The 23,131-nt window shown below is 42.8% G+C and overlaps 2 protein-coding genes across 5 annotated transcripts in view; both read left to right on the forward strand.

The window, feature by feature from the left end:
• Positions 1 to 8,155, forward strand: part of SFMBT1 (Scm like with four mbt domains 1) — a 117,593-nt gene extending 109,438 nt beyond the window's left edge. For all 4 annotated transcript variants that reach the window (XM_042019172.1, XM_042019183.1, XM_042019201.1 and 1 more), the window contains 5 exons: positions 206 to 381; positions 1,141 to 1,319; positions 1,443 to 1,688; positions 1,926 to 2,054; positions 2,687 to 8,155. In XM_042019172.1, coding sequence (XP_041875106.1) covers positions 206 to 381; positions 1,141 to 1,319; positions 1,443 to 1,688; positions 1,926 to 2,054; positions 2,687 to 2,827 — 871 coding nt within the window. In that variant the 3' untranslated portion in view covers positions 2,828 to 8,155. The remainder of the gene's footprint in view (positions 1 to 205; positions 382 to 1,140; positions 1,320 to 1,442; positions 1,689 to 1,925; positions 2,055 to 2,686) is intronic.
• A 2,311-nt stretch (positions 8,156 to 10,466) lies between these two features.
• LOC121660151 (store-operated calcium entry regulator STIMATE-like) overlaps positions 10,467 to 23,131 on the forward strand; it is a 39,878-nt gene continuing 27,213 nt past the window's right edge. Inside the window, 1 exon segment of the mRNA XM_042019228.1 lies at positions 10,467 to 10,650. Coding sequence (XP_041875162.1) covers positions 10,482 to 10,650 — 169 coding nt within the window. The 5' untranslated portion in view covers positions 10,467 to 10,481.

The following is a 23,131-nucleotide window of genomic DNA, read 5'->3' on the forward strand; positions in this document are numbered from 1 at the left end:
TACTGCAGCCACCTCTGTGTTGGCTTTCCTTTATTTGGGGAGCTGATGTAAGAGGCAGGAGCTCCTGTTTCCTGGACTTGGCTGTCCATAAAGTTCATCACTGCTTTTTTTTTTTTCTCTCAATACTCTCGTACACCCCTCAATGAAGTCCTTTTATCCTGGTAATTAGAAGATTCCTGAATTATGCCCATGTTTTCAATGCTAGATACAAAGGCAAGAGCTACCGTGCCACCGTGGAAGTTGTGAGGACGGCAGATCGGGTGGCAGATTTCTGCAGGAAAACGTGCATCAAGCTGGAATGCTGTCCAAACCTCTTTGGCCCTCAGATGGTGCTGGATAAGTGTTCAGAGAACTGCTCTGTGCTGACAAAGACGAAATACAGTGAGTAGTTCCCTGATCCATACCAAGATGGAGTTTGGAGTGTTATATTTTAGCTTCTTTTGGCTTTGATTCCAGAAGAAATCCAAAATACATTGCTTTTCTTACAGAAGGAGCAGATCAAGCACTGCATACAGAGGTCTACAAAATATTCATGTGCCTGTGTGTAGGGGAGAAAAAGTTAATTCTGTATTAAGTGGTAGAACCATGGCTTAACTTCCGTTGTGTGCTTAAAACTTTATCTTTTTAAAACAACTTTTGGGACAAGAACTGACTAAGGTTGTATTTTAAGTGGCATTATAATTGCTTTTACCAATTTGTTGTGGGGAAAAAAAATGCAACACCTTCAAGCTCCTTTCTTAGTTTTTAGGGTTTTTGTAAACTGGCTTTAACCATTTGACACTGTGAGCACAAACAGTGCATTGAGGCCATGTTTAAAAACTACAAAACATCATAAAAAGTGCCATTAAATTGGACCAAATCTTTGATAATTGTTGTATAAAATAGGATCATTTGGGGGCTTCCCAGAGATGGAGGAAGTAAATCTTTACAGGGCAAACAGAAAAATTGATCAGTAATTCTTGTTCCTTAAACCAAATTGAAGAGGAAAATACAGACATAGCGATCTTGAAGTTTTGCAGAGTTGGGATTCCTCTTGGGAAATGTCCTTCTACTGATTTTCCAGTCCTGATGAGGGGCAAACATAACTGGTGACATTGAAGGTGCATTTCAACACTGTGCTCCTTTCTCCTGTCCTGGTAGCGCACTATTACGGAAAGCGGAAAAACAAGCGGATAGGTCGGCCCCCAGGTGGCCACAGCAACCTGGAAGTAGCCATGAAGAAACCAAATAAAAGGCGGAAGAGGCGGAAACATTTCTTTGTTCATAAGAAAAAACGTTCTTCTACTTCCGTGGATAACACTCCAGCTGGATCTCCCCAGGTAAGGCCCTGCCAGCAGGGCTCATAGATCTGGGATGTGATCTTCGCTTCATTTGAAACAGCAAACATTAGTTCCTTGTAACTTCAGGGTTACAATGTTTTTTCTTTATTCCTAACTCTTCAGGGCAGTGGGGCAGAAGAGGAGGATGACCAGGACGAGGTGGATGAAGAGTCTCTGACTGAGGACAGCACCTCAGAGCACCAAGATGAGTTGCTTGAAGAATCAGAGGTGTCAGAGAAGAAATCCCTGTCATCATCTCCCACCCAGAGTGAGCTGTCTCATTCCCTGGCTCAGGACCGAGACAAGCGGAAAAGGAAGCTCAGGACCTTTTCCTTTTCTGATGATGAAAATAAACCTCCTTCGCCAAAGGTAACTTGGAATTACCTTGGAAAACAGATTTCTGTCCTGGCTTTCTCCCTGTTAGGCAAGCACCAGTATCTTGAGAGTATTAACCACCATACATGTGTTCTCTGTTACCTCATGGAAAGGCATTGTGAAAACGCTACAGAGTAATTAAAATCCACTGTGCTTATTATGGCTGCATCATAGAACTGTAATAAAGACTAAGCATATGTGATATTTTAGGAATTCTTTTGGCTTGTCTAGGACATAAAGATGGAAGTTGCTGAAAAGCTGCAGCTGGACAGCAACCCTCTGGAATGGAGCGTGGCTGATGTGGTACGATTCCTCAAATCCACTGACTGTGCTCCACTAGCAAGGATTTTCCTTGATCAGGTATCATTTTTTGTCTGTTAAATGTTGAATCTGTCACTTGGCTTCTTATCCTCTAAGGAGTCAGAAAAAGAATTTTTTTAATATGGTTCTGAGGAAGTAAACATTTGTGCAGCCTGCAGCAGTTTGGGAGAGGAGAGTTCAGGGAATGAACAGAGTTTTTCAGATTTCTCAGGCCATTACAAGAGTCAACACTTTTTTTGCATCTTGGTTAAAATTTGCCATAAAAACCAGTGTCCGTTAAAACTGTACTACTGGAGCTAATGGTTAGGGTGGTTGGTGGTGGTGGATGTTCCAGATATACTTCATCTTGTAGAACCTCTGTTTCTATAGAAAGATGCAATGGTTGGTTAAAATTACTTTCTGCATGAAATTCCCTTGGTTTCTTTCATTGGGTTGTATTTTTTTACAATAGAGTCTCCTGAGAGTCTGTGCCTCAGCCAGTGAATTTGAGCTGGCATTTTAAGAAAGGAGTTAATTTGTTGTGTGTGAGAGAGATTTTTAAGCTTCCTGGGGGAGCATGAAAGAAACATCTAATTCACAAACGGTCACAAATCTGAAGTTACAGCAAGTCAAAGCTGAAGGAGCAGGGAGAAAAACAACAAAGTCACTATGGAATTTTTGTTTTCTGACAGGAAATCGATGGCCAGGCACTGCTGCTGCTGACCCTGCCCACTGTTCAGGAGTGCATGGACTTGAAGCTTGGACCAGCTATTAAACTCTGCCATCACATTGAGAGGGTCAAACTTGCCTTCTACCAGCAGTTTGCAAACTGAGGAGCAGCCAAGTTGAAGTGGACCTTTGAAGCACAACTACAAAAACATGCTCCTTCCTCTCTAGCAAGTAAAGCCAAATGAACTTAAACTGAGGCCCAGATGACCTAAAAGTGTGTGTCAGCCTCAATTTTTCTATTTCAACAAAAGGAAGACAACATCTGGAGCAAAATGCCAATGCAAACATAGGGGCTACTCTACCAGCTGCCAGCTTGGGAACACAATAGTCTCTTGCTCTATGGTTCCCTTTTTTTAATGTATTTTTTAATGATTACAGAAAAGTCTCCTCGTGTGAGAAATGACATTTCAGTAGTTCTGTTGGCACAGAACTTTAAAAGGAGAAACGAATCCTGTTTACGTTCGCATGTAGGCTGCCAGAAATAACCTTTCTGTTCCTGATGTTTCACACAATCCCCTTCCCTCCCTGTGGATGAACACTTGCTTTACCACAGCACTGACTTTGGAATGTGTTCTTTGCACATTCGTGTGTTAATGTTGAGATTTTTAATGAATTTGTTCATTGTTAGGACAACAACGTGGCCACAGGGTTCTGAATGTACAGTATAGCAAGAGTGTGGTTCCTTTGCAAGTTTTTTTTGTTCATTTTGGTTTTTTTCATTGTTGTTGGTTTTGGTTTTGTTTTTACTACCTCTGTAGCCTGAACAGTAGAAGTGATGAACTAAAAAGGGAGGGAACTGCTCTTTCTGGACAAGTGGTCTGTGGCTGCACAGCAGTCCTGCTTCTGTGGGCGTGTCCAGAGTGCAAACCAATGTCAGCACACAGAGCTTCTGTTCTAAAGCTTTAGCTGAAACTTCTGTAGGCATAACATGGGTGTTTCCTTTTTTCAGATGTCAGAAAACTTAATTATTTTGCACTTCTCTTACAGGCAGGCTGTAGGACATAAGGAAGGAAAGAGAAAGTGCCTCTGCATTTTCTATATTTGGGTTGTCAGATTTTTTGTTTTTTTCAATTGTGTGAGGTTATTTCCTTTTTCTTCTAACAAACAATTGGGCCATGTACATAGAGCCTGTCAGCAGACTTTTGCTTTGCTACCTGAACATCTTTTTAGAGAATACACTAAGGAAACTGCAATCAATAGGGGACTGCAACATAGCTCTGCCAATGTTTGCATTCTGGAAACTGATGAGCTTGACTTTGTATTTTTAACTATCCGCAGATGCTCAGGATCAGACTTGGTGAAAATGTCGTGGGTTGGAAAGAGATTTGTGTGCTTTTATTAGAGAAAAGGAAAAGGACCAGTGAGACATCTTAGTTCCATCAATAGACTCACATTAGGATGAACTGCTGATTTTAATTTTCCAGGGTGATAAAACCCAATCAGCCACTTGCTGTGGACCTGCTTTACACATTGAATAACAGGGCTTACGTTACTTTCCATTAAAGGTGTGGGGAAACTAGCATCAGACTCAAGATCTGCATCAAATAAGCATTGAGTTTCAGCTGGCTTGTACTCATTCACTCTGCCTGTTCTCAGAGTGTTTGGAGGAGCACAGGCAGGAGCTGGATATGTGCAGCCCTGGTCCTTTATGTCCTATTCAAATCCGTCTTTGCAGGAAGCCCCCGGCCTACGAATGCATTTGAGTTAGGAAGGTGCTCACTGCAGGAATCGGTTTAGCAAAGATGCAGTTACTGGGTTCTGATGAGCAGAGGTTACTCTGGTCAAATGGAATGATTCAAGTGTCCCTTAGGCCCAGTGTGACTGGCCATTCCAAAGCTGTGAGCTGTAGGATTCAGCAAGGATGTGGTCTGTAGGCTGAGAGCTGAGTTGGCACAGCCTGTGACTGTACCTGCCACGGTGGTGTTGAGGGGGAGCCACCTCCAGTGAAAACTGCTGGGACTAAGCAGAGCTCAGTAACTGGGGTTTGTTGCTTTTGCCCCTTAGAATAACTGCCTGGTCAAGGCAGAACTATTCACACAAGTGTTAAAATCAGATTTTTTTTTTTTTTATTCCAGAATCAAAACATAAATGTCAGACTATTAATTAGCTGAATATTTATGATGGAGGGAGGGCAGTGTGTAGCTAGGACAATTTTTTTCTCCCACATTGTAAGCAGAGTCTGAAGACGCAAACTGAAATCAAACTGTCCCTTTTTCCTCCTTACACCAGATATGTGGCCAATAAATGGATGTTTTGGCTCTTCATAGATCATTTGCCTGTACTCCAGTCCCTTAGGACAAGCTCAGTCATAAGCCATTAGGCTTGAAAAAATTTTAAAAGAAACACTGCTGCTTTGCTGTCAGCATCTTGTCTTGAGAAATTTGACCAGTAGAGAACTTCTGGGCTGGAAGATGATGCTTTTGGGTCAGTGCAGTAGAATTCCCAGAGTTCTGTTGTTCTGATGCCTGGCAGAATTGACCTGCATAGCCAAGAGATGTTGCTTCCACCTTCCCCCGTAGACAGATAGATGTCTTTTTAAGTAGTTGTCAGGAGAGAACAGAGCTGAAAGTGTAGTTTAGTGGACCTGTTAACGTGGTGCCTGGGGTTTTAAATACAAATGTCATACTTCCTTTTCTCAGTAAATAAAGCAGTCAGCAGTTTCAGCTGTTAGTGGGATACTTACTGGTCACCTTTGGCATGTTTTATAGGCTGGATTTTTCTGCCTTGTTTTGGGAGGCACTGACAGTCTGGTCCCAATGGGATCTATTTTTGTTGAGATTTTCAAAAGGGATGTTTTCATTATTTGTGAAATGTTTTTATGCTGCACACGGGTACTGTACACTCTGTTTCCTGGAAAAAAATGCACTCTGTTTTATTGCTGGATTTAAAAGGGATAATTGGGGCTTTATCTTGATGGATGGTGTTTCTACTTGACTGTTTCAAGTTCCTCTTTCTCTATGCGTGGCAGATGACACAACTGCACTTACTTGTTCATCTACTCCAATATGACTTGAAATGAGCTCACGCGCTGCTTTAGTCGCTCTGTTTCTTAAAAACTGGATTTTGTGTAGCTGGTGGCTGAATCCTGGATTTGGGTGATAGCAATGTTTCACCATCAGAAATTGCTGGGACTGCAGTAATTTAGGGTTCAGGGATTTGTGCTGTCCTCTAGGACATCATTCGCTGGACAGTACAACAAAGCTGGAGTCCAGGAGAAAGGGACTGGTGTCCTACAGATGTCTCCAGTACAAGAAAATGAACTCTCCACTGAGCCTTGTGTACTGTTTATGTGGCTGGTAACAAGAGTTTACCCTTGGCTTGACATGCTTGAGGGTTTGTGTTCTTGCTTGGCATATTTTCATGTGCATTGTGCAATCTTGGGTTTGCACATCATAGCTTTAGAAACCTGGTGGTGCCACTTTGGCTGTGCTAAGCTTAGCCTTGTTAGGCAGAAAGATTTTGTTGGGTTACTGTTCTGTGCTTTCTGCACCAACTCAAGGATTCTGTAATAGAGAAGTATTTGACCTCCAAAAATGCCATGGAGGTTGAATGTGGTAGAATTATCCCCAAAGCACAAGCAGCTTGTCCATCCTAAACTCAAAGCAGTCCTTCCAGGAGAGGAGAGGTACAACACTGATCTTGGTGAATGAAGACTACTTTTTTCCTAACTCTAAACATTTCTGAAAGTTCCTCTTTGAGGAATGAAATAATATGCAGATTAATTTCTGTGTTGTATAGAACTCCAGGAGTGTTTGCAGTCTCTCCTGGGATTGATGGAAACAGTACATACAGAGTTCGGGAGTGGGTTTTAAGATTACTTTGTCTGTCACAACTTTTAGCAGTATTTTGTTGTTGTTTTAGGATTTGCTAGTGTTTGTTCTTTATTCCAGTGATGCTTTAGAGGAGGGAAGGAGTATTTAGCTGCTAGGTCCACAGAAGTGTAAATATATTTACAGTCGATTGGACTGAGCACTCCATTCTTCTGTATAAAGTACAAAGCCTTGGTACTTCGTTGGCAAAAAGCCCAGCGGCTTGTGAGGTTTTTGAATGTAGCAAAACAGGCTTCAAAACTATCAAGCTCGAATTGGAGACTGGATGCCTTTGGACCAAATCTGTTGTTACTAGATGAAGTAGCCTTACCAGAAAGCCAAAAATATGATCCTGTACAAAGCTACTCTTTAACCAGTCCTGTCACGTAGTGTCAGCCTGGTTACTGCCTACTGTGAGCTCAGATGACCTAAAAGTAACTAAGCACAAAGACATAGGCTCGGTCAGGAGACTTCAGATGTAGGATGAAGGCTCCGCTTCAAAGGGATTGTGTGCTGACCCCTTGTTTCAGAGTGCTGCCGCCCTTCCCCAAATGTGCACGTAGCCTTGTTTTCAAAGGCAGCCCTTTGGGTGAGGGATTACAATGGGACTTGGGAACACCAGAGACAACAAGCCTGTTTTACTGCTCTAAAACCAAAATGCCAATCTGTATGAAACACAACAAAAATGAGCTAAGGTTAGTGACACTTTGTCTCCATGGTCATTTGTAGCTTCCTCAGCGTGGCATGTGTTCTGCAATGCACCAGGCATGCAGATGGACTTTTGATGAGAAGACAAAGTTGCTCTGTTCAGGTGCCCAGCCGGCAGTGTTCGGCTCAGCTTTAAGCCATGGAAGCGAGCAGGTCTTGCGCTGACGAAGTTCTAAGGCAGTGGGTCTGAGTGACTTAGCACAAACAATGGACCCCTGGCCTGGCACAGACCAAGGGGAGCCACTCTGGGGCTCAGGCATGCTCACTCACAGCACGGGGTCAGCACTGAGCTCTGGGCACAAAGGAATTCTCACCCATTCTGAAAGCTGTTGAGCACCAGTTTCCAAGAAACCTCATGGCAAAAAAAAAAAAATCTGGAGGTGTCATGTTTCTCCTCTCCTTTTAATTTTTTTTTTTTTGTAGTTATAATTTCCTGGTTAAAATAAATTTAAAATAATCTCTATAGACAATCAGAGGTCTTCTAGGAGACTCTACCCAAAAGGGTGACAGCTCCGCACCTGTGGGCCTCTTTCTTGTACTAACTCATTGGAACTGATGCACTTTTCCTGTATTTTGCCTTTTTTAATTAGCTGCTTGTTCTCAAACAAAGATTTAAATGCATATTGTGTTGTGTCCCTTCTGCTTGTTGTTTTATCTTTCTTTAACTTTTAAAAGAAAATATATATATGCAGTGAGACTGAAGTACTACATGGAAGAGAAACATGCACAAGAAAATATGCCTATTAAGTCCCACCATTGTTTGAGCAGGTGTAACAATTTAATCAGAGGATTTTTTTAAAAAATATTTTGGATGGATATTTTACTTGTTTTGTCTGTAAATAGTGTACAAAAGTTTGTGTTATATGACAGTTTTAAGTGGTTGTAAGAAAATTAAAAAAGATACTTAAACTGTTACTGATGGCTTTGGTATTAATATCATCATAAATACTGCTGCTCACCATGAGCAGTTTTCCATCTTGGAAAACATTGTGGAAACAATGGCGTGTTCCATTAGTTGCATAAAAGGTAAATGCAAGCCACATAAATACCACTTGCAGAGGCTTCATGTTAAAGAGCTTGATTGGGTTTATTCAGTTCCCTCAAATGCAGGAGTCCTCTTTATCCAACCTGCTTCTGGGCTAACAGGTTTTGTTTCACAGGGTGCTGAAGCCAATTAATATACAGGAGCTGAAGACAGGACCACAAATTGGAGTAATTTTCTTTTATTGCTTTCTTTGAACCTTGGAAGCTGCTTGATACAATCCAGGGCAAACCTTGCAGGTGCTGCTGCTCCTCCTGGATGGTTTCGTAAAGGTTAACATTACCTCAGCAAGCTGAAATTTTAAAAAGGGCTGGCTTCGCTTCCTCTGACTAACATGAGAGTCCACAGGATGTGTCAGAAACAACTTTGCCTTGCAAAGTTCTTGTTTCCTTACTTGGTATTCCAACAGATTGTACTCAGCACTTGTTTCTTGGCTGCACTTCAGTTACCTTGAGCTGATTTTACACTGGGTGCAGAAAATGTATAGGAGTGGGATGGAACTGACTTGCTTAACACTGTCTTTAGACCTCTATAAATATGTAGGATTTAACATAAATCTTCTACTTGCCTTCACAGAGCACTGTCTGCTTGAGAGAAATCTGAAGGCTTGTGAATAGTACATAGCAGGAGGCAGTGATTTGTCTGCCACGGGTTTCAGAAGGGCTTATAGGAGTCATGAGGAGATGAAACCCTTGAAGAGGTATTTTGGGGGAATTTAAAGCATGGAGTATGGAGTAACATGAGGCATAAGCCCTCTGAGTTATGTTTCCAGATTCGTGTCTGAAACATAAGTTTTTTGTGTAAATAGCATTAGGTAAATCTTTAATCAGTACTGGGGTCCAGGTCACGTATGTGTGTGGGATGTCTAATGTTCAGCAGCAGCTGTGAAAGCTTAAACACCACCCCTGGGCCACAAATAAATAGGTCAAGTCCAGGTTGGAAATGCAGTGTTTGGGGGCTGTTACCACTGTGTGCAAGGGGGAGAAAAAGCAACCTGCTTTGGTCCTTGTCTTTTCTGTTAGGTAACTATTTGCTTTCCTGACCTCTTGCTTTTGGCAGCTCAGAGCAGAAGAGTGTTCACCTGGGGCCAGAGGCACCGGACAGAGTGTTTTGGCTGTGTGCTCTCTAGGTCAGAGAACTGACAGCATTTCTTTTTCAAACTGTAATTTCCAGACATTTAATGGCACAGCCTAAAAATCAGAAAAATTGCTGTCTGTGCCAATACTGTTTGTCATTACCTGCCAGGAAGGACAGTCACACAGGTGGGTTTGTGATGTAGACACAACAAGTGTTATTTGAAGAATTATTGCTTCATGTGCTCAGCTTTGTTTTCTGACAGACTTCAGTGTGCTTTCTGAGTCATACTGATAAGTGAATTCATATTTAGACAGGGATTTTAAAATATTTAAAGAAATTGAATTTTCTAAGAAAGCAGTACAATGCAACATGACCTGGGTTGATCCTGCACTAAAAATAAGAACCTAAATTGAAATTGATGCAGTTCTAGCTGGTGAGGATGAAGAGGGGTATGGCACAATGGGGCCAGTCAAGGCTCACTGGCCAACAGGTCCAGTTTCACAGTTTTCCAAATGAAAGTGCTGACATGTTTTGTTTAATCCATTGGGCTGGGGGTTGTCCTTTATAAAGGAAGAAACATTTTTGCTAAAGAACCCAGATCATAATTTTCTAGAGTGATAGCAGCCTTGCCTGACCCTGGGCTGTGCAAAGCCTCGGGTGCTGTGGTTCTGACCCAGGGATTCCTCACGGCTGTGGCGCGGTTTAGAAATGGGGGTGGAGGCCGGAGCCAGTCAGCGTTTGGATGCTGGAGCCGGCGTTTGGATACCGGAGCCAGACAGCGTTTGGATGCTGGAGCCAGTGTTTGGATGCCGGAGCCAGACAGCGTTTGGCGGCTGCCCGCAGCACCGGACACTCCTCTACCGTGCTCCTCGGCCGGCTCTGCCCAAGCGCAGCGGGGCAGCCCTGGGGCTGAACCCCCTGCTCCCGGGGACGCGGGGCCAGAACCCTCTCCCGAGGGCCGGTCTCTGTCGCTGTCGCGGGCGGAGCGCTGAGGGCTGGGCGGGCCGAGGGGCGGTGCCGGCCGGGGAGCGGGGCGGGCAGGGAGCGCAGGCAGCGGGGCGGAGCGGCAGCGGGGCCGGCACGGCCGCCATGCGCCGCTGAGGGCGCCGGCCGGGCCTCGCCATGGGGGCGCCGCCGCCCAACGGCAGCCTCGGCCTCACCGCCGGCACCCCGCGGCCCGGCGGGGCGGCGGGGCCCGGGGACCGCGGCTGCGAGAACGGCGCCCTCATGGACAGATTCGGCATCTTTCTGCAGGGGCTCCTGGGCGTCGTGGCCTTCAGCACCCTCATGCGTGAGTGGCGGGGCCGCGGCCTCCGGCCTGGCGGGGAGCGGGCGGGGCGGGCCCGAGGACGGGTCGGGGTCGTTAGCGGTGCCGCGGCCGCGCTGCCCCGAGGCCGTCCCGGGAAGGGTCGGGCAGTCCCGGACTCCCGGCCGGGGAGGGTTCGGAAGGGCCGCGGCGGCCTCGGGGGGCGCAGCCGCCGGCAGCGCTTTGTGGGTGCCGGGTGAGGCGGAGCGGGGCCGTGCGGGGAGGCCTCAGAGGCGGTGGCTCAAGTCCTTTCGCTTTCTCAAACTTGCCTTCCTAATGTTGCACCCGTGCTGATAGAATTTATGGGTGGGTGTGTGTTCTGTTTGGAATACTGCCAGCAGGAGGAGGTGGTGTGTGCGGAGCCGCTCGGGTTTGGGATGTACAGAAGTCACGGGTTTGGCTGAGCAGTTTTACTGCAGGTGCACCTTGTCATGTCACCAGCAGCAAAGTCGCACTTTGTTTCGATCGTGCCTCGCTTCCTTGGAGGGCCATTCCTGGGAGCTGGAGCAGCCCGAGAGCTGTGTGGCCGCTGACAAGAGCTCAGCTGATGGGCAGCAGCTCCTTACACTGCTTTTTTTGTGGTGGAAAGGCAAGGAAGGTCTGTGGTGGTTCCAGCCCTGTGGTGAGGGAGTCACAACAACGTGAAACAGTTCTGGTGGATTTGACTCTATCCCGTGGTCTAGTCAGTATCCTTTGGGTTGAGGAGGGGAAAAGAAGCCCAGTGCCATTACTCAGCTGACTGTGACCTTGCTAGTAGCAAAAAGTGGGAGAGGGAAAAGAGAACATGTTTTGCAGACGTGTTTTGCAGTTTGATCTAAAGACCAAGATCCTGTTTACATTAGAATTGCACTGATGCCTTTTCCTGCTGCTGTCACACTATTATGGTTAACTCAGACATTTGCATGCCTTAGTGTCTCAGTCACTATTAACAATTACACTGCTCTTCTAAAAGCTATGTGTGTAGCTGTCATCCTGTGGCAGAAGGGCAGCAGTAATCACTGGTGTAGCATTTGGTCAGTGACTGCAGCCTCATAATCAGAAGTTTTAGCAGTTTCCAAACAGGAGTATGTCTGTGTAAGAAGGTGATGGGTACACAGTGTTGGTTTTAAATTTAAGGGATACAAATAGGTAATTCTTATGGATTGAGCATAAAAAGATGAAGAACTACAGATGTTAGTTGTCAGGTTGGTATCTTTTTTTCTTTATGCATTCTACAGTAACACTGGACTAAGTGAAGACAAGAAAAATGAAAACCTTGTTGTTGGCTGCACTTTCTGACTTGGGTTAGGTACTGTTAAACCATGAGCTGTGAGGAGACCGTTGATGCAGTTGTGGCGGAAGGGAGTGGAAGGAAGCCAGCCAGTCCTCGCAATGTACTGGTGAGAAAAGGAGTCTTTGTCCAAAGGAGAGTAGAGCAAAAACATAGCAACTTATCATTCTTAAAGGTGCATCTATTCAGAAACAGAGGGACAGGTATGTTTGTCCCAGCTTTGACAGACACGTATTCTTCCACAGTGTTTTGTGCCTCTCCCTGAGCAGGAGGAGAAGCTGGTGATGCCATGTGGGCCTATTACACTGGTACAAGAGCAGTTCTCTCTCTGTTAGGGGCTGTTTTGTGCAAAAATTCTGTTTGTCTGAATGTTCCTAGCCTTTTTATGTCATATGCAAAACACCTGGTGTGTTGTACCAAACCCTTTAAAGTTTCCTCAACAAATGGGACTTGATGTGACAGCGAAGCAGGAACTTGTGGCTGAGACCGGAGGGGGACCGTGACCTTAGCAAACATCTGGGCACCTACACAGCTGTTCCTGTCCCTGGGCTGCTGGGGCAGGAGGGATGACACAGCTGCTGGAGCTGGATCACAGGACTGATACAGCAAGAAAAATAAATGAGGAGTTGTGGTTGCTTTTAGGCTGGAGTAGCTCTGGTCCTGTAGCTGTCTGGCTACAAGAGAGGTGCTGGTGCTGAGGGAGAAATAAGTGGCAGGGGCTGCTTGAGATTTGTGACTGCAGTCAGGTCCCTTTGGAACAGTGGTAATTCTCTGTGTGCAGCTGTATCATTTCGCCAGCTCTTGTCTGTAAAAAATAAAAGAACTGAAGACCCATGACTGTCTGGTATTTAAATTTAATAAGGAGGAAGTCACTTGTCTTCTTTTTTTTTTTTTGAAAGGAAACACTAGAAGAAGATGTTCTAAAACTTTGGTTGTGATTAAAGGTACTGAACCCTCTGTAGTAAAAGAAATTAAAGTAATGGCACCAGAGGTACATTGCACAATTGCTCTTTATGCACAGAAACTATCTTTCTTTGAAAAATATTCGATTTGACAGGTAAAGAATAAGAAATTTTGGTAAGTGGCTAAATCAAAGGCTGACCCAGACGTGCCCTTTTCTAGATTAATTTTACCATGCCTGCATTCAGTGGAAAAAAAGAAAATATTTTTAAACATAAGCTGTAAGAGAAGAAGGACCTTTTCTGTGCCTCACTGCTGGATGTTCATGTACAAATAACTGAAGGATGATTCTTAAAGCAAAATAATTTAAGGTCTGACACTCCAGTGTGCCACGTTTTTGTTCATACCCGTGTTCAGGTGCTGTAAAGCTGTGCTGTCAGCTGACCTGCCAATGACATCATTCAAACTTCGTATTTTAAAGGCTAAAATGTGTTAAGAATCAGGTTTTTAGTTCATGGAAGATGTGGTGGCTCTCTGCCAGGAGGAGCGTGGGAACTGCCCTGCTGTGACTGTCTTCTGGTACTTGTAGGAAAGGCTTTTGCCCCAGGCACATTATCAGCCTACCACTGTTCCCTCACTACTGAATTGGCACAACCAAGAAGTGACAGAAACAGTGAATTTCTCGCTTTGAGCTGACAAAATGTTCATTTGAAATTAATTCCTAGGTTTCCTTTTCTTTGTAGCTCTTGCCTTCCTGTTCTGAAACACAGGGAATGAGGATCAGTTTCACTCACTCACCTCACCCTACCATTTAAATGAGTGACTTCCTTCTGGGTTTTTTTTAGATTCAGATACAACCTGTCACAACCCCCTAATCTTTTTCTTGTAGAAGGTGCTTTAGCTGGTGATCATCTATCCTGAGTTTATATGGGAGCTTCCCTATCCCCCTTAAAATAGTAGAAGTTTGCATGTGGTTTTTATTGTTGTAAGTTAAGGCTTCACAAATCCACTCCTTAGTCTCTCTGATTCCAAATTGTACCCTCCTGTTCTTGATGTGAAGAACATCAGGGAGTGTGCAGGGAGATCCTTTCCTGATGTCTGAATCAGTAGTGAATATACCTAATACTATCGGAGCCCACCTGTGTGTTGTCTTTAATTACTGTGAATTAATTTTACTGCTCAGCTGTGAGGCTAAAGATGTGTGAAACACTTTCACCCAGATGCTACAGTAGTTCCAGTACACAAAAAGCTGAACTGAAGTTGGGTGAGACGACTTCTGTTGGGTCTCTCCTGACCGCAGGCTCTCACTCCCTGTCCAAGGGAACTAACTGATAAAAAACCGCCTCATTTTGGCAAGTCTGCTTGGACTGGCAGCCCTCTTGGACTCTGGTCACTAACTCTCAAGCCTGTTAGCCTGCTGGTTTTAAGTGTATTGTTTGGTTTTGTTCTCATCCCTCTGGCCTTACACACACGTTTGTTTTTCACCCTGGTTTATTTAAGCCAAGCCACTTCATAACAGGAAGTCTTAATGAGTTTCCTTCAATGGAAGAAAAGTATGTTTATGCTGCAGGTCACTAGGCCAGAGATAAGATTTTTTTCAAAGTTTGCTGCTATCATATTTTTTTCTTTTTTCATAAGGATCTTGATTTAAAATGATGGCTTTGCTGTTTAGGTGTTTGAGGTTCCTTGGTGCAATATTTGTGTTTATTTCCTGATGCCACGAAGCTGGTTTTAAATACTTTAGTATAATACCATGTGTTCTGTGAGTAATTGCAAGCACCTTCTGAGCATTCTGTGGTTGGGCTTTTATTGGTAGTGAATGATAAGAGAGGGGTGTTGGCATGGTATTCTCATACATGTATGACATTAGGCGTAGGTTTAATTAACTCCATTTTTATTACCCAAACCTGGAAAAGGGATAGGGAAAAACCCACTGCCCATCCCTTTACCCTGTCTTACAAAATGTTTTAAGTAGTTTATTTACTAAGCTTGTTTGTCAGAAGACTGGTACCTTATCAGAGTGTGGCAGTGTTTGTTTTGGGCTGCTTAGGAATGGCTGAGAAATCAAATGTGAGTTGTATTGATGAGTTATTGAACTAGAGGAGTCAATTGGTTCTCTACATGTAGAAGGTTTATGTCTATCTGTGAGGAAAATAAAAATATGCTGTAAAGGAGACCAGAGTGTGGGAGTCTGTTCCCTTTTTATGGCTTTGTTACAGTTTATGTCTGTACTCAGGCTGAGAAGGGTTTACAATAGTGGAATGATTGGGTACAGGTGCAGTGAATAATTGACTAGGTAAGTTTGCTGTTGAGAGTGACAGATGAAACAAAAAGAAACCATTCTAATAAAATATACTATCTATATTGTAAGGTCCTCTCTTTGCTTACAGTACCTTAAAGGAAATACTTTGAGACTATATCCTTAATGCTAGTTAACTTTACAGCAAGGTTTTCCCCCTTAAAAAGCTGTCCATGCTTTTTCACATAATAAGCTATCTAAGTAGGTAATTTAGTAGAATTTGAAATGCCTTCGCAAAAATGTGCTTTTCAGAGGAATTATTTCATATTTGCATGAAGGTAAGGGAGTAATTTTATGGGAATAATGTTCTGGGGAGAAGGAATTAAAAGTAATTCCAGTTGCCTTTAACAAAACAGCATAAAATAAGCTACTGGATACAAAAGGTGTAAACCATATGATTTAGTAGTTTTCTATAGCAATTTTCTTTCTGCTTGAGCAGACTTAGAAATTATGAACATTTTATATTCTCTAACATCAGCCGTGAAGCACAGACCTCTGAGAAACAGCAACTAGTTTATTCTGCATGGCATTTCCTAAGATGCTGGGCAGTGGCCTGCTAACTTTATTAATAAAAGCATTTCTTCAAAAGATTTTATATTATTCCGGCTTGATAATGCTGCATCCTTGAATGTATTTGCTCTGAGTGATCGCAGCGTGTGTTTACATGAATTCCTGAGGACCCCTCAGCAGGGTCCTTTGTGTGTCTGATATCAAAACTTGTCTCACACAGAAGTTTCAAATCACAAATGGGAACATTCCTAGTTATGAAAATATGAACAGCATTGTACTTGCACACCCGAACACGCGATGCAAAACGCACTTTGTTCATTTTCCTAGAACTTTCACAAGTGCAAGCTCCTGGTGACTTGCCAGGTAAATGCAGAGCTGGCATTCCAATGTGTGCTTGGGAATGAGTTTAAGGAGCACTCTTGGGTATCGCAGCAGCGAAGATGAATCCCTCTGCAGGTAGAGGAAGACTAGTAAGATGTGCTGTTGAACTGTGACAGAAGGCGAGGTTTGGGAGAGCATTTTTTAAAAGCAGGAGGTGACAAAAGCTCCCCGGGGAGCAGCAGGACTCGCGGGTGGCGGGGTCGGGGCAGGACCCTGGACAGCTCCGCGGGCAGCCCTGGCCGGGTCACAGCCGCCCCCCGCCCGACAGCGAGCCGGGCCCGGGGTCAGAGCCGGGGGTTCGGCATCGCTGCAGGCGTGCAGGGACGGAGGGACGCGCTAACCTGACCCGCAGTCCGCCGAGGGCTTGGCTGCCTGGCAGTGAAGGGCTGAGGCAGCTCCCTCCCGGCTGGCTGGGGGCCAGGGAGGAAACAGGATGGGGTGATGGTAGTAGAAATATGTGTTATTCTCTTCCTCCTTCGGGCCCATTCCATGGCAATTAGTGACGATCGGTATCGCAGTGCACTGCAGTAGCTGTTGGTGTGTAGGTTGTCTGCTTGTAGCTGCAGGACTTGGAAAAGCCCTGTGAGGTCACTTTGGTCACGGCCTAGTAAATTGTGCCTTACAATGATCCAGTGTTTCCTTATCCCCAGATGGTGAGGTGTCGCTTGCAGCCATGTAGCATTGCTGCTGCTTGTTTGTTTTAAATAAATCATCAGCCCTTCCAGTGCCTCTGTGACATCCTGAGCCGTGCTTGAGACAAATAGGAGAGATGCACTTCGAGCTGTAGAAGAAGAAAGAAGTCCAACCCTGGCTAAATTAGCAAAGTAAATTACTTTCTTTTACCATGCTAAGATTGTAGTACTCTTTAACATATGGAACATCTATGTGGAATAAATTCTGTCCATTGTGAACTCTCCAGAAAAAGGCAAATCTTGCTGACAAATTTCATGCTGTATAAAAGCAAGTAATAATAGGGTTGGGAACTGCTCAGCTGATCCTTTTTAAGTGAAGGAAATAACCTGTTTTTCTATTAAAACTGCTTGCAAGATGTCCAATTCTTAGTTGCCATAGATTGTAATAGCACTTTATTGGTCCTCATGTCCTGATCATGTCAGGTCATTAGTATTTTACTGTCACTAAGTGTCCTTGAAATGCCATGCCAGTAAAAGTTAAGACAATTAAAATAAGGCCCCAATTTAGACAAATAATCTGCAATCTGTAAGTCTCTTTTTATTAGGTCTGATGCCCTACTTTGTCTTGCTGGCTCAGAAAGTGTTACATTTTCTTATTACTCAGCTGATTGCTGGATGTAGTTGCAGGCCCCATAATAAGATTGTTCTAAGTACAATTACACATGTCATTCACATTATGAAATGCTTAGGAAAAAGGATAAGTTATGCTGACATTTGTAAACTGTTTAAATGATAAATTATCGAGAAACTCTGAAGCTGTGTTTAATTAGGATGAACTTCTGGGCTGTTAGCTAGACTGGTGTTTAACTCTAAAGTACATAGTGAATGTCTTCTTTACCAGTGTTTTATAATTAAATCTGTAAGGAGCTGATTTGTACAGACACACAGGGTGCAGTTTTGCGTTCTGTGGTGATATTAATTTCATGGTTAATGAAGTTTGCATTCTTAAAGTGGTATTTAACAAGGTTTTATCTGTGTGGATTTTGTTGATGAAGTGAAAAATCAGGTCTGCTTTCTCATGCCTACTGGTAGGAAATTCTTTGCATTCTCAAAGATTTCTTGTTCTCAGCAAAAATTATTCCCTGTGAAACTCAGTTTGTTAAATCTCTGGCAAACTGAAAACAAGCTCAGAGCTTGCATGAGTCTGCCTTTGCTGGTGATGTGGTGTGGGGATGAGGTTTTAGGGTTTAGTCAGGAATAACTAAGCCTGTTCACAGTGATGGTCATGATACTGAAGACCTGTTTTTCTGCCACTTACCCTGATCACACATTTTATATATATTTGTTGTCATATGTAAGGAAGGTTGAGAATGAAAATGAGCTAAAATGGATTTACAGTTCAAATTCCTCATAGCTCACTCTTCAAGGTTCAGATTCATAGTTCCAGGTGTGAGTTAGTTCCCAGGCGTGCAGAGCTACAGCAGGAGAAAGTCATGTCAAGGAAGTTACTAAACTTGGTTTTTTCTGGGTTTTATGATTTCTTTCCTCTAGATGTTGCACCTTTTTTTTGTTTTTAATAATAATCAAAATTTTTTTGTAGTTTGATACGTTTTGATAAGTTTTCAGTCATTTTACCTTCTATCACGTTTTTGGCTACCCCCAGCTTCTAAGACCAACCATTCCCCTAAAATTTTAGTTCCTTTTTAGAATAATCACTTTTACTTCCTTCCTGGTGCTGGAGAAGCTGCCATTCAACATCTTCCAGCACACCTTCCTTGCTTTGAGGCAGGTGGTGTGACTAACAGCGTATGTTATTTTATATACGCAGGACTTAAATGCTTTCTTTGTTTGATAGTTTCAGCCTAGAAAGATTGAATCTGGTAAGCAAAGCTCTTTAGAATTTAAACAGCTTCTGAACATACAGTTTATATCTACCTTTGGCCTCCTTGATTTAACATATTTGCTGTTTTATTGCTTTTACAAAGTTTTTACAGTTTTCCTTTTACATCGTTATTGTATCTGAACTTATATTTCAGGTTTGCTTTCTGCTTTTAAAACTGTTCCAGTTTCTGCCTTGCTTAATATTTTAATGAATGGTGATTGAGTTTGAAGTTGTGCTTTGGCAGTTCTGCCTGTTCCCAAGAGCTGATTTAAAACAACCAGCTTGAATGACTTAAAGTTCATTGATATCTGTTGTCATACTAATAATGTTCAGAAAGCTTCATGTATTATTGAGTGATCTTGTGAATGCTGTACGTGAAAATGGTGTTGTGAATCGTAAATTGCTGCTTAGTGCACATTAATATGGATTGATTCTATTTGTTTTGTACTAAATAATTCATGTTTCCCAAATGGTTCTGATTTCTAACAGAGAAAAAAAATCCACTTGAACACAGTAGACTGTGTTTTTCAGTCTTCACTGGGTGCTTGTATAGCATGACAGGAATGGTACAGCTGTTTTTCTAGCAACCTTCCTTTTTCATTTAGTAGTTGTTTAATGATACCTGATTCAGAGTATAAAAATGTTTGCAAGAGGGATCTGTATTAACTTTCTAAAGCCAGTCTCACAGGCATTTCCACTGGAAGCTTAGATTTGCTTTGCTTTAACTGTCTCGTACCTGCTGAAGAAACAGAATAGCAAATGCATCTGTCTCTGAAAGTGCTGGGAAACTGTGATTTATTATGACTTTCAAACAGAGCACACCTTGACCCAGCAGTGCTGTGTATGCTAAATGCAAAGATAACAAATGCCTGTCTCTTAAGACTGAATTGTGGCTTTTAACTTTATTATTTGGATAAATATTTCCTAAGCTACTTGTGCTGTTTACCTTAGAGTTCTTAAAGCAGTTATTTGCAGCCCTTTATTTTTAGTATTGCCATGGCATTGTCATGGCTTTTGGGAAGCTGAGGGCTGGATGCTTCTGTTTACAGGGTGTGTGTAGTTGCATTTTATGACTTTTAAAGTGCTGCTCTCTCTGGGGAGACAGCAAATAGGTTAGCAATCAAAACTGAGAAGTTGTGTCTAATTCTTCCTCTGCTAAGTTAGTTCAGCTGTTTTAAAAGTAAGCTTTGCCTTTAAAAAAAAGGAAAAAAGCTTCATGACAATGGCTGTTGATGTGGTGTGTCTGGGCTGCTGGCTCTGCTAAGACGTATTTGTTTCCTTTATTGACAGCCAAGTTAATGCATCTGTCAGAGCCACACTGTCATGTGCTACCAGGATCCACGAGATCAGTCTTGCTGAAATTGTCTTAGGCTGAGTTTTATGCAGGTAATATGATTTATTTGTGTCTCCCACAACCAATCTGTACAAGCTAAGGATTTAGCAAAATTTTTTGGAGCTTAAAGTACGTACATGTTAGGAATAAAAAACCCACCAGCCTCATGTAATGCATTTGGCTGCCTTTTCTGAAGCAGCAGAATCATCTGATTTATTCCAAAGCTCATATAGCAGTATTTAGGGTTCTTTTCCTGATCATGATTTGTCCTCTCCTCCCCTGCTCTGTCAAGGGGAGCTTTACTTTGTGATAGCCATTCCCTACAGAATGACTATAAAGTTTTAGCTCTCACTAAACCTTTGTAAAGACAAAATTTACAGGTAGGTTTTTAGCTGGTCATGGAAGCAGATAGGAAGTAAATGTTTTTACAAAGGTAACTTCAGTTACTTTATTTCACCAGCATTTATTTATCCAGCAAGCACTTCTGCCCATTTGATAAATAATGTGAAATCCAGTGCTGACACCTTGTTTTCAGTCATGTCATGTCATCTGTGCTTAGACAAAAGAGCCCAGGTCATGAGATAGCTGGGCTTGATGGATGCTTGGCACTGGTGTGTTTAACTTTGCAGTAAAACAGAGCCCCTTGTTCTCTGCTCTGACAAAAGTGCCAGTCAGGCCCACAAAGGTTTTGCTGCCTTAACCACAATGTTATCATCACTGCTGCCAGTGGAACAGAGAGGCTGGGATAAGATCTGTGGTTTGCAGGTACCTCGTGGCTGTCCAGACACAGCATCTTTAGTGTGACGTGTCCTTGAATAACCAACTGGCTGGGTCATTAAACTTTATTTGTCCAGCTTTGTATAAAGTTTCTCCCTGGGTGACCATCTTTAATGGACCAGTTTTTAATTACACTACAGAATCATTAAGGCCAAGGGCACAGTAGAATTAAGAAAGGGTTTGGGTACTCACGTGACTAATACTGTTTTCTGTCTTACAGAGGTTTTAAAAATCCTTTTTGCTGGGCAGCAAAGCTGGGGGCTCATGCACTTCATAGTATGTCAGTCTAATATTGACTAGAATAAAATTTTCCCTTGAGTGAGTTATTCCATAACCTTTTTCGTCATGAAGAAACCATGGCTCATGGTGTCTTTCTCCAATGCAGTAATATCACTGGAAATGAGTTCTAGTCCAGTATAATTTCTGCTTCAGTATAATGGGTGTCTCAAGTGTGGAGAAGTCTGGGTCCTTAAGCAAAAATATAATGTAGAATTCTGGGGCCCTTATGTAGGGAAATAAGCAGCAGACTGTCAGGGTGTGCTGCATTTGGGCATGTAGCTAATGGGACACAGGAGTAGAAGGAAGAATTTCCAGTAGGGCAAAAATTGAATTGCCAAGAGCTTAGTGCATTTTTGGGCTGGAGAAATGAGCAGCACACCAAAAACACTGATTCTTTTGGTCTTTTTTGCAATCATGTTTATTACCTCTCTTAAAACAGATGCACACAGAATTCCTTTTTTTTTTTTTTTTTTGACTTTGATACTGAGGAGATGCTGAGCTCATAAGTGTCACAAAAGCTTTTGGCAACTGAGTGATACATGATTTACACACCTACATATTTTTTGTAAGGCATCATTGTAGCCTGTTCTCATTGGGCATGTTGTTTCTTGCATAGTTAATTCTAAAAAGAAAAATTCTGTTTTGGGGAAATCTATGTAATCTCATGTAATTGCTTATTCTCATTTTACTGGTACCAAGAAAATAATGGGAAGGGGGGAAAAGTGGAATGGCAAGAAAAGCCTCTTAAATGCTTTGCTTTAACAGTAAAGGGAGATAAGTTCAAGTTAAAGATCACAAATAACATGAAATTCGCTGGTAGTTGTCATTCCATAGTCATGTGAATTTCCAGGAATTATTAGTGTGCATATGCTTTGTTCAGAACAGACGTGGTTCCCACTGTTGTGGGAAAAGTGTTGATACTAACAAGTAGAACAGTGTTTTTCAAAGTCTTCCTAAATAGAATTTTAAAAAATAAAAATCTGGCCTGCATATGTAGTTGACTTTACAAGTTTTTTACAGGGTTAGAATTTGCAGGTTCAAATTTGTGAGGCATATGGTCTGATAACCAAATGTTCTGAAAATAGTGCCATTCTCTGAGAGTGGCCGTATGAAAATCTGCATCCAATTCCAAGCTCGGGTGCTACTGCTTGGTGTAACTTCAGCTGTTACTCCACACTCAGTGAGCAAAGCAGCCTTGTACAGGAAACTTGTAATAATTGTTGTGAGTGCTGGAAATCATCTGAATCAATACCAAAGTAGCCTGCAGATCCCAGCAGTCTTGCACTGTGAGGGCTGTGTCGGAGGATCTGTCTGGTTGCAAACACATTATTTGGGAAGCTCAAGCTACAGCAGATTTCTCACTGTTAAATTCTGTCCCTCCGCATATGTGTGTGTCTGATTTTCAGTTAGCCCTACTTTAGTCCTTTGATAATTGGTTCAAATCTTGGAACTTTTTAAGCATCAGATCACGAAAAAATGAGTTCTAGACTTACAGACCAATATTTCTTGGAAGGGACTCCAAATGTCACCTGTTCCCACTTCCTCAGAGCAGGGCCAGCCCATGTCCCCTTGCTTGGAGCATTGTCCGTGGGAATTCTCAAGGTCTATCAGACTGAAGTCACTGGACATTCTTTGGACAACTTGTTGCAGAGTTTAATTGCTCCCACTGGAAATTTTTTACTTCTTTGACCCTAGAATTTCCCTGGCTGCAACTTGTGGCTGTTTCCTGTGGCCTGTGCACTTGTGAGAAGGGTGCAGTTCCGTCCCAGATGAAACTGCCCACACACGTCAGGAAATGGGAATGTGACGTGTAAATATGATCCTCACCAACCTTTCCTCCTTTTCTCTTTGACCAGCTCAGCTGTTCTTTTCTGATGACAGAAATGTGTAGGAGGTTTACGAAATGAAACATTTAGTCACATGCTTTGTCTGTGACCCGTCTTTGAAAGAGTTTTGAGAAGCTCTGGAAACACAGGTGAAATTCCCATCTCTCTCCTCAGAAGAGCAGTATTGTTGTAGTGCAGCTGCAGAGGACATCAAACATGTTGATTTTACTTTTTTTTTAATTTCAAATTAATGAGCTGGAGAAATCTTTGATCTTTACTGGGGTTGGAAAGATTCTTACTGTGAACTGCCAGAACCTGCATCTAAGAAATGCAGTAGTGCATGATATGTAGAAATGTTTCAAAGGTGTGAGATGAGC

This window comes from Corvus kubaryi, unplaced genomic scaffold (genome assembly GCF_017639235.1).
Source record: "Corvus kubaryi isolate FWS band 111438036 unplaced genomic scaffold, C.kubaryi_AGA036_p1.0 124, whole genome shotgun sequence".
Lineage (NCBI taxonomy): Eukaryota > Metazoa > Chordata > Aves > Passeriformes > Corvidae > Corvus > Corvus kubaryi.